At 47.0% G+C, this 13,174-nt stretch overlaps 1 protein-coding gene across 1 annotated transcript in view; it reads right to left on the minus strand.

Annotated features, from left to right (window-relative positions):
• Positions 1-8,526, minus strand: part of ZSWIM6 (zinc finger SWIM-type containing 6) — a 208,093-nt gene extending 199,567 nt beyond the window's left edge. The window contains exon 1 of the mRNA XM_052659213.1: positions 7,857-8,526. Coding sequence (XP_052515173.1) covers positions 7,857-8,526 — 670 coding nt within the window. The remainder of the gene's footprint in view (positions 1-7,856) is intronic.
• Positions 8,527-13,174: the final 4,648 nt, after the last annotated feature.

Here is a 13,174-nt window from a genome sequence, read left to right on the forward strand (position 1 = left end):
TGACCTTGGGGCAAAAGTCACTTGCACTTTTTTTCCTATGCTTCAGTTTTCTCATCTATAAAATGAGAATAATAAAAGTACCTAACTCCACAGGGCTGTTAAGAAACATAACATACTTGGAGCAGTAACTGGCACATGGTTAAGTGTGCTGAAAGTGACTGCTATTATTAGTAGTAGTAGTATTAGTAAATGTTACAGGAATATTAAGAGGCTCAACATAAACGATATGCAGTTAAATAAAGAAAAGCCCCAAATCACACAAGAGATGTTAATAAAGTTTTGAGGCCACATCAATTACATGAAAGAAGTGCATCTAGGGGTTATGTATACAGTACTATTTACTGATGATGAGGGTGGGGTACCACTGACAGACACTGAAAAATGCTCAAAAACAGGCCAAACACAAAGTCTGAATGTTTTCATAAACATATTAAATTCAGAGCAAACAAATTTCCTACAAGGTACTGACTTCTATTGTTCTGTGTATTTTCAACTTTCAGTAAATTCTGTATTACAAGGAGGTATGCATACAATGATGTAGATTCACACCAACTGTAATACAGTTTCATACAGTCAGCAATCATAATAACCAACTTTTCCTGAACTTTAATCCATCATAGAACATCTCTACAATGTCCAAATGTCTACAAATGTTTCACACCAGCATGCACTAAACAAGCTAGAATCACTGCTTAACTGAAGCCATTAGAATCTGGTCTGAAACTAAAATGCTATCTAGGAAAAAAATACTTTTATAACACTAGATGAAATGTTAACCAAATAATCTCTCTAACATCAAAGACAATTTACATTCAAGATATGCTTGTCCTGATTTTGAAGATTTTCTGAAATTTACCAAATGTTCCCAGCAAATTAAGAGGCAGTCTGTGAGTAGAAAAACAGAGATTCCACGTTTAACTTTGCAATTTCCTATACCTATCAGGACAAATTACTCAACGTGTCTGTGCCGTGGTTTTCTCATCAGCAAAACGGGAGAGGCTGGAACTGATCTTTACAAATCTCCAGAGCTCTACAGGTGTATAATAACTATCACACAACAGTTCTGTATAAAAATAGCATCTCACCTGTTGGTATATTTAAGAAGAAACAGAAGAATGCACCTGTACACAGCGGTCACTGAAATATGCTTGGGGCAACGATACTCAAATGACACCTACTTTCATTAGTCTCTCTCACTTGGGAACATCAAATTAGCTATAAACACATAAATATATTCATTTATGGCAAAGAGTCAGATACGACTTAGCAACTGAACAATAACAAAATAAATACTTGCAATATATGCTGACAGAAAACTAGTTATCACTTAAGAATTCAGTTAGCCTACCCTTAGCAACAGAGTTCACTTACTATCAGCTGAAAGTCAACATTTAAGTCCAAAATGAAAAGCAGATTTTGCAATGCATTCTCTCCAAAACTTGTTTTGGCCACCTTTTCTAGATCAAAAAAATTAAGGAAGCATCCTATTTTTAAAGAACTGAAAACTATGTGCAAAGCATATTCTCAGTGGAACATCCGGCACTGAAAGCAGAAAGTGGAAAGATATTCGGATCTTTTCAAACAAATCTAACTAATCCACTTTATTTTTGAGACTCTGGCTAGGATTGAGAAACAAGTCTCTTCTCATGGGATAAAACTATGTAACATATTTCTCCAAATTATCATTCAATACTGACTTCTCAGCAGGAGATGAGTCTTTCTACTCCCTTAAAGGAAGAAATGGCTCATGTTTTCTAGTTTACAGTAATGTTCAAATATTTACATACATCAAAAATTAATAAACCAAGAAAATTAAATTAGGTTTTTGTTGGGAAAAAGCACCATTCTTCAAACTATGTGATAGTAATTTGAAAGGTAACTAAACACGGTTTTATGGGCTCTATGTAATTTACTACCATTTTAAAAAGTTTCCTATAATCTGATTTGTTCATAAAAGTTTATACTTACCTATAATCTGACTTCTTTTGTAGGATATTTGTTCTCTTAAATATATAACAGTTGAAGGTCAACAGCAGATCAAGTTTAATGATTGCCCCTATAAAAATTTCTAACACAACATGAGTTTATTTTATCATACACATAGGTAAGTTTCTTAAAATAAAGGTACCAAATTCACTTTCCATCACTGAAGAAAACTGATTTTCTAACACAAAAATATAAAACACATCAGCATTTGGAATTAGTACAAACCCATTTGTATAATTTTTAAAAGGGACAACTTTCTTTAAAAAAAGCATCAGTCATTCCCTCAAGGCCATCCTGTTCACTAAAGATATTACTAGTTGAAATCATGCATTCTTAAGTAAATTTTTAATATGATTTTGAGTAGAGAAGACATGCTAGCTTGTTATTTTTCCAGATGAAACATCTGAAGTTTGAATTGATAGTTATTGACTACCCATTGTGAAAAGAAAAGAAGCCAATGATGAAGGAAAACGGATAAACATCTTAACAACTGGCCAGGACATACCTAAAGACTATACTGACTTCGACTGCTCAATTAATTGCAATAATTGTTCTATTAAAAGAGTTGTTCCAAAAAATCCTGATGTTTTTAAAAGGAAAGGTATCCAAGTTTCGTATCTGAAGAAAGGATGAAATTCAACGCACAGTTGAAATAAAATAAGAGAGATGGTCTATTCCTCAATTCCAGGGTGTACTCAGAATGGGGAAGGGGGAGATGGCAAGAAATTAAAGACTACAGCAAGAGTAGAAGTATTTACTTAATTCAAATCTGCAGTTTCCACCTTCCAGTACTGAAATTTTTTGGCTACAAAAAGTACTCTATCTCCCAAATGAACACTTCAGATTTCTTCATTGGACCAGTACTAACCATCAGAGAACTAAGTATGACAAAAATTCAAAGCTTTCTTCACTTAAAATTGAAAACTGAAACTCCCTCAGACCAATGCTGAGCACATGAGATGCTCAAATACTTTCAAAAAATCAATTATAAGCAAATGAAACAACTCAGAGAGGAAGACAATAAAAGAAAATACATATATGCACTAGTTTCAAAAGTTCTTTTGTGTAATTCTTCATTAACCAAAAGACTTAACAAGTATAGGCTCTGATTCAAATTTGTTCTATATCATTACTTTAAACTTAGAAATACATTCAATAAGCTGTATCATCATCAATAAACAAAACACCTATCTCTGAAAGTGTATTCAGAATCGCATCTTTATACAATAATCTCTGGTCTGTAAAGAAAATAAAAATACTCAAAGGTCAAATAATTAGCCTCAAGTAAGTTAGCTGATTAAAATTTTAACCATCCTAAATCTAGTATCTAATACTGATCCCCTTTTACTGCCTTGCTACTCCCTAAATCATGAAATTTAAATACCAAATCTGAAAAGACCATGAGAATGCTTACCAGTGTTAACATAACTTTTCTCCCAAAAGTAACCAGCAAAAGAAAAAAAAAAAAATTCCTTTTAAAACTCAGCTCCTTCCTTCTACAAAAGACTAGTTTCTAGTTTTGTTTAGACATTCTTTGCTTTTAAATGATTGTTCAGTCACAAATAAGGAAATGGTGTTTCAAAACAAAAAGAAAACTAAGTATACACCAGGTCTTCAGAAAGGAGACACACAAACACATACTCCAAAACAAAAAATATGCATTCATTAAAAACACAAGGATAATTTTTCTAAGATTTACTACAAAAATATATGCTTCTAATTTTAAGAAAAATCCAACCATAAGTTAATACAATGAAAAGTAAAATTCTCCCCAAAACTGTGCCCATTCATCTGCCCTTCTCCAAAGATAATCACTATTCAATGGTTGCTTGTGTAGCCTTTCCAGACATCTTTATAACACCAATATGCAAGTCTGTCTTTGTTTTTAACAGAAACTGCAGCGTACTATATGAACAGTTGATTTGCTTTAAAATGAAACATGTTGGTCACCCTTACATGTCAGTATATAAAAATTTACTTTGTTTTATCATGGTTGCATAGTATTCCACTGAGTACTTCTTAACCAGTTCCCCTCTGATAGAAATTTAGATTGAGTCCAGCTTTTCAATTACAAACCATACTGCAAGGAACATCACCCACCGTACTGAACATCTCTGCGCACTGATATCAATAAATCTATAGAAATTCCTAGAGATGACACAAAAAGACTGTGCCCAGCATCAGGGGAGGCAGCATCCCATTCTCCCAACTCCTCAATCAATTCTGGGTAATATCTACCCATGAGTCAGTGTGGTAGATGAAAACAGTTTTCCATTTTTGTCTTATATTGAAGATGAATACATTTATTAATAATTCGCATTTCTTCGTGAAATGTCTATTTTTCCTACCAAGTTCTTCATCTTTTTCCCCAAATTTCAGGAATTATCTGCTAGCCTTTGGTCAAACATGTTGCAAACAACTACACCAGTTAGTTGCTTCACTTGGTCCATCATGTTTTCAGTCCTACAGAAACTTTGAGATTTTTTTAAAATCAAGTAACTTGTATCTGTCTTTTCCTTTCCATTTCAAGTTTCATACCCCATTAGGGACGCTCTTTTCCAGGGTTCCCTTGTAGCTCAGTCGATAAACAACCTGCCTGCAATGCAGGAGACTTGGGTTCGATCCCTGGGTTGGGAAGATCCCCTGGAGAAGCAAATGGCAACCCACTCCAGTATTCTTGCCTGGAAAATCTCATGGCAGACGAGCCTGGTAGGCTGCAATCCATGGGGTCGCAAAGAGTCGGGCACAACTGAGCAACAAACTCACTTTTCAGGCAAAAATTTTGCTTAAAAGTACTGTCAATTATATTTACATTCAAGCACCTTCAGCATTAGCTCCCTTCCAATATATCATTAGTTAACAATAATAAGCCAACAATGCTTTCTCTAAAACTTCCCGTAATCAACTGATGAACAGCTCTGCACTAATTAAATACTGCTTACAACTACTACTCAAATATTTAATTTTTTTCCTTTAAACTTCTTAAAATCTAGGGGTTGAAAGATAACCAAGAAAAGTATGTTTAAATACTGGGAAGTCCCAATTCTCTGCCCCTCAATTCTTAAGTAATCTTCAACACTGTAAGTGCAAAATAAAGTCCAGCAACTAGACTGTCTGTATTGTAGTTATAATTTAGTCATCTCTACAAAAGTCAATGAATACTTCCTGTACAAACAAACTTGTAATTTTGCAATACCAGAAAACTGCTTATGATGCTATCAACACATATTCTGTTCTTTTCCATTTCAGGTTTTGAAGCGAAAAAGACTTCTACCTCAAATCACAAAATTATAAAATAAGCTTCATGTTAGTTCCAATTCAAACCACCACGTAGAGCTAAATTAGATGGTTAACCTAGCCACTCTCTCTGTTCTTCATCAAGGGAAGAAAAAAAATCCTGGTCATAAGTTTTCTATCTCACAGTGCCAGCTGCCAGGCATTTAACAGCCTTCCATCTCTACACCGACTGGCACAACAAGTAATACAACTTGGAAGTTAAGGAAATTGGCAGAACACAGAGGGGAAAAACGAATTTTTTCCACCATTTGTACAGCACTTGTTTAGCACGTATGTAAGTGTTTCCAAAGGGGTGGTCAACTCTTCAAGCTATATGAGAAGCATCATCCTGCTTCACATCAACCACTGCCAACTCCATTCAGTGGCCTCCTTCCCCTCTGGGGACTACTCAGAAAGTTACTATTTTCTTTTACAACTCACCCAGGCCTCTTCACCAATGAAAGCAGGCAAGGCCCACGCTGTGTGTCTGTCTCCTAGAGAAGATTGCATCTTTTATTTATCGTCCCTTGGCTTTATTTTCACAGTGAATTCCTGGCTTAAATGCAATCAGCCAAGAAACCCTCCCTATGCGCTCTCCTGTCATTCCTCATTGCTTGCAAGCAGAGTCAAGCACAGAAGGGGGAAAAAAAAAACTCAGCATTGCCAGCCAAGCCATAAAAACTCACAAACTAGTTTGTTATACTGAGATACCATGGATGTGCTTCAATCCATTTCAACCAGGCAGGAAACAAGGGGAGGAGGGGTATAACTTGAAAGAATGTTAAATAGAATTTTTTTTAAAGGATAGATGGATAGCCTCAGAAGTTAAACCCCCCTCCAGACATAAGGAAAGGGTGTCTAACCTAGAAAAGGCAACACTGGGGACGGCCTTTAGAAATAAATGACCATGCAGAAAAATCACGTTCCCAGATTGCATTAGAATTCAAATTAACCAGACAGGATTAAAACAAATCTTAATTCTCTCTTGGGGCCCCACCCAGACCCCTACCCGACTCCCAAAGAGAAGGATAAAAGAAACTGACTACGGAAAGAGAAGATTAAATTAAAAATCAGAGACACTGATGCTGCCAAATCTCTCCCCATTCATTAGGAACAGCGTTCACCACCACAATTTAAACAGACAGCAGTATAAGAGGGGGGTAGAAAAAATACGCCCGTTTTGCCATCAGGAGAAAAATACGAGGAAAGGGGAGTTTCACTACAGCATTGTTCTTTTCCGTCTAGCTCAAACATCCCCAGCACTACAGCTGGAAAAAAAAAAAAAATCTGACCAGAAAGACACATTGGAGGGTGGGGGGAGCGGGGAACACAGAGAAAGCTTTTAAAACTCGGTATTTGAGAAAACTCTCATGGTCTGTCAGAGAAAGAAGGGCTGTGCAGCTTTAAGTCCTTCTCTCGCCTTTGTCAAATATCTTCTACTTTACAAGCCCTGAAAAGAAATAAAGAGACTCTTTTGTTTGGTTTCCCCTTTTCGGAGGGTGACAGAAAACTGAAAGGGGCACAAATAAGCCTGAAAACGAGAACAAAGTGCGGGGTCGTGCCCGACTGCCAGGCGGCCGCGCCGGGAGGGACGCGGGAGCCGACGCCAAGCCCCTCCGCCTCGCGCTCCGGCCGCCGCCGGCCGCAGCTCCCCGCGGCTCGCACGGAGCCCGACCCGGCCCCCTCCCCGGTGCAAACCGAACTCCGCCGGCGGGAGCCCCGGGCACGCCGCGGTCCCCCGGTAAGGGGAAGAGCCAGCTGCCACGGGCCCGGCTCGCACCCTTTGATTCGCGGGCGTCCTCGGGAGGAGAGGTCCCTCAGGAAAGGGGTCCAGCCTGACGCCCGCGCACCCCGAGACGGAGAGGAGCGGAAGGAAGGACATTTAAATCCCGGGGCGGCCGGCGGAGCTCGCCCGGGCCAGCCCAGACGCCGCAGCGACTCTCCCGGCCCCCCGCAACGCCGCGGCCGCCAGCCCGTCGAAGCCCTGAGAGCAGCGGCCGCCGAGTGGCATTAAAATGTATTTCCCTCCCCTCAAATGGAGGGGGCGGGGAGGGGGGTGCAGAGGAGAAAGACCGGCGAGTGACAGGCTAGGGGAGAGACGAGGCAGAGCGCAGAGCGCGGCCCGGCCGCCGGCTCGGCCCCGGCCGGCATTGTCTGTGCGGCCCGCGCCCCCTCCCCCGCCCCGCACGGCCCCACCGACACCCTCCGCCGGAGCCCGGCCGGCCGCCCGCGCCTTTGTCCACATTCTCCCCCCAAAACGGGTCAGCGGCTCTCCAGGACGTGCTCCACGGGAGAAGGGCGGGGAACGGAGCGGGCCGGGGGCACCCGACACCCACCCGGCGGACCCCGCGGAGGGGCGCGTCCTGCTGATTCATTTCCCACTCGCGCTGGCCCGTCCGGGGAGACAGGGGGCGGGGAGGAGCGGAGAGGAAATGGGCGCTTCGTCCAGAAGGACTGTCCCGGCCAGTGAGGGCATCGGGCGGGGTGCGGGCGCGCGCTGCGCTGAGGGGCTGCCCAGAGGGGAGGGGGCGGGCGTCCCCCCGCCCAGGGACTGACGGACGGAGAGACGACCCCGCGACTGCCCCATGACTCACCGACTTGCAGGACGTTGTCTACGCAGCCGCTCTCCAGCAGCGCGATGCCCCGGCGGAAGGGCAGCCGTGTCTCATCGCCGCCGTCCGCCGGCCCGGCGGCCCCCACCGACGGGGCCCCGGCCCCGGAGGCGGCGGCAGCGGCTGCGGCGGCAGCGGCGGCGGCGGCCGAGGTGGCGGCCGGCGAGGACGAGGAGCCGCCGCCGCCCGCGCCGCCCGCGCCGCCGCCCGCGCCGCCGGGGCCGCCGCTGTCGTCGCCGGGGCCGCCCGCGGCGCCGCCGCCGGTGTTGAAGGACGAGTACATGCAGATCTCCCGCTCGCTGCGGGGGAAGGACCAGTAGACGATGCGGCGCTGCACCGGCTCCGGGATGCGCTCGAAGCGCTCCTCCACGCGCTGGAACGGCCACTTCTCAGCCACCTTGCGCGCCGCGATGTCCAGCAGCGACTCGGGGCTCTGGGTCTTGCCCGGCGGCAGCAGCCCCAGCGCTGCGCCGCCTCCGCACGCCGCTGCCGCCGCGCCGCCCGCCCGCGGGCCCGGCCGACAGGCAGAGCTATAACCGCCACCCGCTCCTCCGCCGCCGCTGCTGGCCCCGCCGCCGCCGCCGCCACCGCCGCCGCCCGGCCGGCAGCAGAGCCGTTTCGCGGGAGGAGGCTGCTGTCCGCGCTCCGCCATGACCGCGCCGCTTCTAACCCGACAGCGGAAGTGCCGGGACCCTATAAACGGCACAAGGAAGCGCGACACGCACACGCCGCCGCGACGCCACGCTGCCATCTAGGGCCCGCCGCTCCTTGTACGGGCTCAAGAGGTGGGGCCTTCGCCGTGACGTCGCGGCCGAGGCGGGGCACCGATAGGGGGACCTAGGGCCAAGGGCGGGGCCTATGCAAATCGCTGAGCTGAAACATAAATAGAGCACTCCGCGGACACGGGGGTAGCGGGGGCGGTGGGGTTGGGTGCCCGACGGGCTGTGAGAATGTCAGGCTGCTGTGACGCGGGGGGCGGGGCTCAGGCGGGGTTCCCGGGGGAGGGGGCGGGCTCCCAGTCATGGCCTAGGGTGCATAGGTCTCTGCGCCCCCTGCCTGCTCAACTTCCCCCTCCAATGCCCTGCTTCCCTTTGATGTCCCGCAAGTGAGGACGCGCCTCGTGGGTCGCTGCGGGGAGGGAAGAGTAGATGGGAGGTGAGCATGGGCGAGGGGTCCGGGTAAGTGGGGGGCGGGACCCTGAGTTGAGGCCCCACCCCCACCCCCACCCCCGCCAGAGCCGGCCCGCCGGGGGAAAAGCCTCTGGGCGGAGGAGGCGCTTTCAAAACAAAGAAATGCGGCGTGGAACCCGGGGGACTGGGGTGGTGAGGAAGGCGGAGGAGGTGCGGCTGAGGCCGCCTGCTTCCCCTCCAGTCAGCCCAGAGGAACTCCCCCCACCCCCAGCCCGGGCTGCGGCGCCGGAGAAGAGGGAGGAGGCTGCGGTAGTCGGCTGTTTTCCATTTCACTTTTGCAGACCAAGGCGGAGAAGAGCACCAGCTCCGCTGCTCCTCTTGTCTGCAGCACGCTCAACCCCGAGCGAGTCTCAGCTTCCGCTCAGTCTCGGCTTCCAAGCTTGCCAAAGTGTCCGAAAACGCGCAGAGCGCTCGGAACCTGTCCCGCAGCTGTGCGACGCGCGTCTCGAGCTGGCCGCAGCCGCCCCGCCCTCGCGCGCCTTCAGCCCCGCTGGCGGGGATGCCGGCTCCGTGGCCTCTCTACCGGGACCCCGCTCCAGGCCCGGGCGTGCTCCGGCTCGAGGTGGAAGGCACACCCGGGTAGTGGATTTAGCAAACACACCTTTGTGAGTACACACGACACGGGCGCGCGCGCACACACCCTACAGGCGCGCGCGCACAGTCCAGCCGGCTGCAGACGGCGCGCCCCGGCCGCTCGGCGGCGGATGGTGGCTGGCAGCGCACTCGGTGCACCTTTGAGTCCACGGGCAGCCTCGACCCCGGGCTACGGGGAGCCCTGGCGCTCGGGACGCACGCTGGGCTCTCTGCCGCCGTGGCGGCGCCCGAACGCCCCATCCTCCTGGGGTAAGGCTGCGTGGGGGCGGGCGGGCGCAGAGCGCAGCTTGCTGGGGCCGGGGCGCCGGCGAAGGCAAAGAAGCGAGTCCCCTGTGAACCAGGAACGCTGCAGACATTGTTCTTCGTACTCTCCAGGGCTCGGTCGAATGTGGGTCCAAAACACAGCCTTAATTACCACGTTAGAGACATCCCTACTCTTTGCCCTGCCTTCTGTTTTTCCTATAAACCGTGTCACTGATACTGTGGCTATTTTAGAAGATAAACCGTATCTCCTTTGACACGTTCGCATCTTTTAAGGTTATTGGCTGATACCCACATGCCTGCCTTGTTGGATTTAAAAAGAGAAGAGCGCTCCCGAGTTTTCAAGAAAATCGCCCACTCAGGGCCGAGGCCCGGGAAACCTCGAGCTCCATCCATCCAGGTCTCGGCTCTTCCCCTCTTCAGGCCCCACCAAGCCCCAGGCTGCAGGTCCCTAGGGGACCTGATGCTGGCCGACTTTCCGCAGCTGCCTTACTTGTTAGGAAAATTTTGGTGACAGTATGTTTTTGTATATCCATCTGGTATTTTTCTGGGCACCTCCTCAATGCTTAGGAAAAGGCCTGGGTAGAAAACTGGAAGACTATCTTACGGGCAAAAGGGAGGCGGAAAGGTTTTTCCTTCAGTTTTTCTTATTTCTGGATTTCTTTTTTTTTTTTTAATTTTAAATTTAATTTAAATATATATACATGATAGAAAAAAGTAAGTCAAAAGTAAAATGTGGTTTCCATTCTGTCTTCAAACACAGCCATGATAGAACTTAGGCTTGTGTGATATTGTATAGATTACTAAGGATTTTCATACACATACAGAATCTTGGAACTGGAAAGTCAAAGATGACAAAGCTCATATCCCCAGACAGGATAAGTGACTCATTCAGGCACCTACCAGGTGTTAATGGAAGAAATTAACTCATACTGAGTGAGAAAGTGGACTGCTTTGGAAGTGCCTACCATTTAGAGATCTTGATTTTGTATTGAACCAACGAGCCTGGATTTAAGGCATTGTCCTACATGGGAGGAATTTCATTTAACTCTGTTCAAAGGTGAGTCCAGAGCCACCAGCTCAGCTTTCCCCCTTTGTAGTCTCTTAACTGAGACCAGCTCTCCTGCTCTTGAACTGTCCTCCTTCCTCTGGTTCCCTGACACTCTCCTGATCCTACAATGTCTCCAACTTGTCTTTCTCTGCCTTGTTTTGGGGTTTCTCTTCCTCCAAACTTTAATGTGCACCCTGCCCTACAGCCTAGGAGGGTTCTCTTCTCTATGTTTAGTGGCCCACACCTTGGAGAGCTTCCACTGTTTGCAACTCCCAACCATGGTCTCTGCTTCAGCTCACTTCTTGCTGGTGGTCAGCTTCCTTTTCCATAGCCACCTCAAACCCAAAGTACCACATTTCCCTGGAAACCAGGCTCTCTTCCCCTAGACTGTTATTCCAGTTGCCACCTGTTCATAGGCCGCCAAGATTTTTTCCTCTTTGCCGGCAACTCATATAGGTTTACTTGCTGAGTTATCTCTCCTGGCCCCTCTCGCTTAGTCACTTATTCCTCCTCTTCACTCCACACAGCCTCCTCACTAGTGTGTCTGTATAACCTTTCCTCATGCAAATCCTCCTCCACCCAGCTGTTATGCTTCCTAAAGTATAATTCTGGTGGTATCACTCTCCTGCTCAAGTCCCTTTAAATGACTCCCTGCCATGTACTAGGGAAAGTCCAAATTCAGATCTGATCTTACCCAAACCCAACTTTCCAGCCTCATCTTTCCCTAAAATCTAACAGAACTTCCAGGTCCCAGACAGGAACGTTGTTAAATCCCATCAGGACTTCTCCCAGCTCCCTAGAAGACATCCCAGCTTCCCCAATCTGCACATTTGCTCAAGATGTTCCTGTTGCTGGTAACAGAGACATTCTTTCTCCCCATGGAACTTGTCAAATTCCTACCCTTCCTTCTAGGACGGGCTCAAATGCCACTTCCTCTGGGAAAACCCACCTGGATGTGTGATCTCTCTCTCCTCAAGCTCCTCTGACACTTTGGATCTTCCTCGTGACATTTTTACCATTCTGCCAAGGGTCTCAGCTATGTTTACACTTGCTAGAGCTGTTCATCTCTCTCTTCCCTGGTTAGAAAGTCTCTGAGGGTTGGGATTATGCCTCAGCCATCTCTGTAGTCCCAGGTGCCCAGCACTGCACGACAAGTTTTCCATCTCCCCAGAGGTCAGCTGCACTCATGAGTCAAGAAAGAAGTGCCAACATGTCATCTTTGGCTAGTTCTTGTGCCGCTCTCATGTTTGAGGTATTTACAGTGTTTTTTCCTGGTGTTCATAGAAATCATTACTAAATTACTTCTAATTACCCTTTTCAAACAGGCCCCAACCCTAGGGGACCAAATCAGGGCTGAAGGCCTCTGGTTATGCTTAACTGTTTAACATTGGGCAATGGTAGGAAATCAAGTACAGAAAGTCTTCAGCTTCCCTAATGCAGTGATTCATCACATCACACCACAGCGCGTCGGCCAGTGTGGTCAGGAGCTAGGCTTTTAGGCTGACTTCATAAACAGAACTCCCTGTAGCTAAACTGATAGACACCCTCTCCCCCAGCACCATACCAAGTGCCTGGCCTGTTGCACTTGGCTGCATGAACAGATGAATAGCTAAGGATTTATTTGAAAGGAGCAGTGGCACCCTATCTAGACATCTGTTATGACTTCTCTACCTGTCTTTAAGAATGAAAATTTGAATTAAGTTCAGTAGAGATGTATAAAATTCCTGGAGCAGTGGTTTTCAAAGAGAGATTCTTTGAGTACCCCAGAGCATTGCACAGTTTTGGAGCTGGGAACCAGAAACTGACACTCGCTTACTCCCCATATGAGTCTTCTTCACATTCAAGTTTGAAAACTACCCTTTGGTGGCAAGAATTCATGCAGCCCCAACGCTTAAGAGGAAGTCTCCAGAAGGAAAAAATGGCTTTGCCTCATCATTAGTGCTAGTCGTCTCAGATAACTAAGAGATTCATTTTCCAATAATAGGAAGATTTGAAGATGTGAGAATTAGATCTAAGGAATTTTAACTCATTCGAAGATGGACAAAGCTATTCCCACTTCCATGCTTTTCCTTGTACTGGGATATACTTTTTATATTATAACCAAAGCCAAGTATTAATATGTTCCCTGGGATATAGTTAAATTGTTTAGAAAGAAAGAAAAGCCTAAAATAGTATAGTTAGCCTGTGAATCAGGATTATATTCT

Source organism: Budorcas taxicolor, chromosome 20 (assembly GCF_023091745.1).
Source record: "Budorcas taxicolor isolate Tak-1 chromosome 20, Takin1.1, whole genome shotgun sequence".
Lineage (NCBI taxonomy): Eukaryota > Metazoa > Chordata > Mammalia > Artiodactyla > Bovidae > Budorcas > Budorcas taxicolor.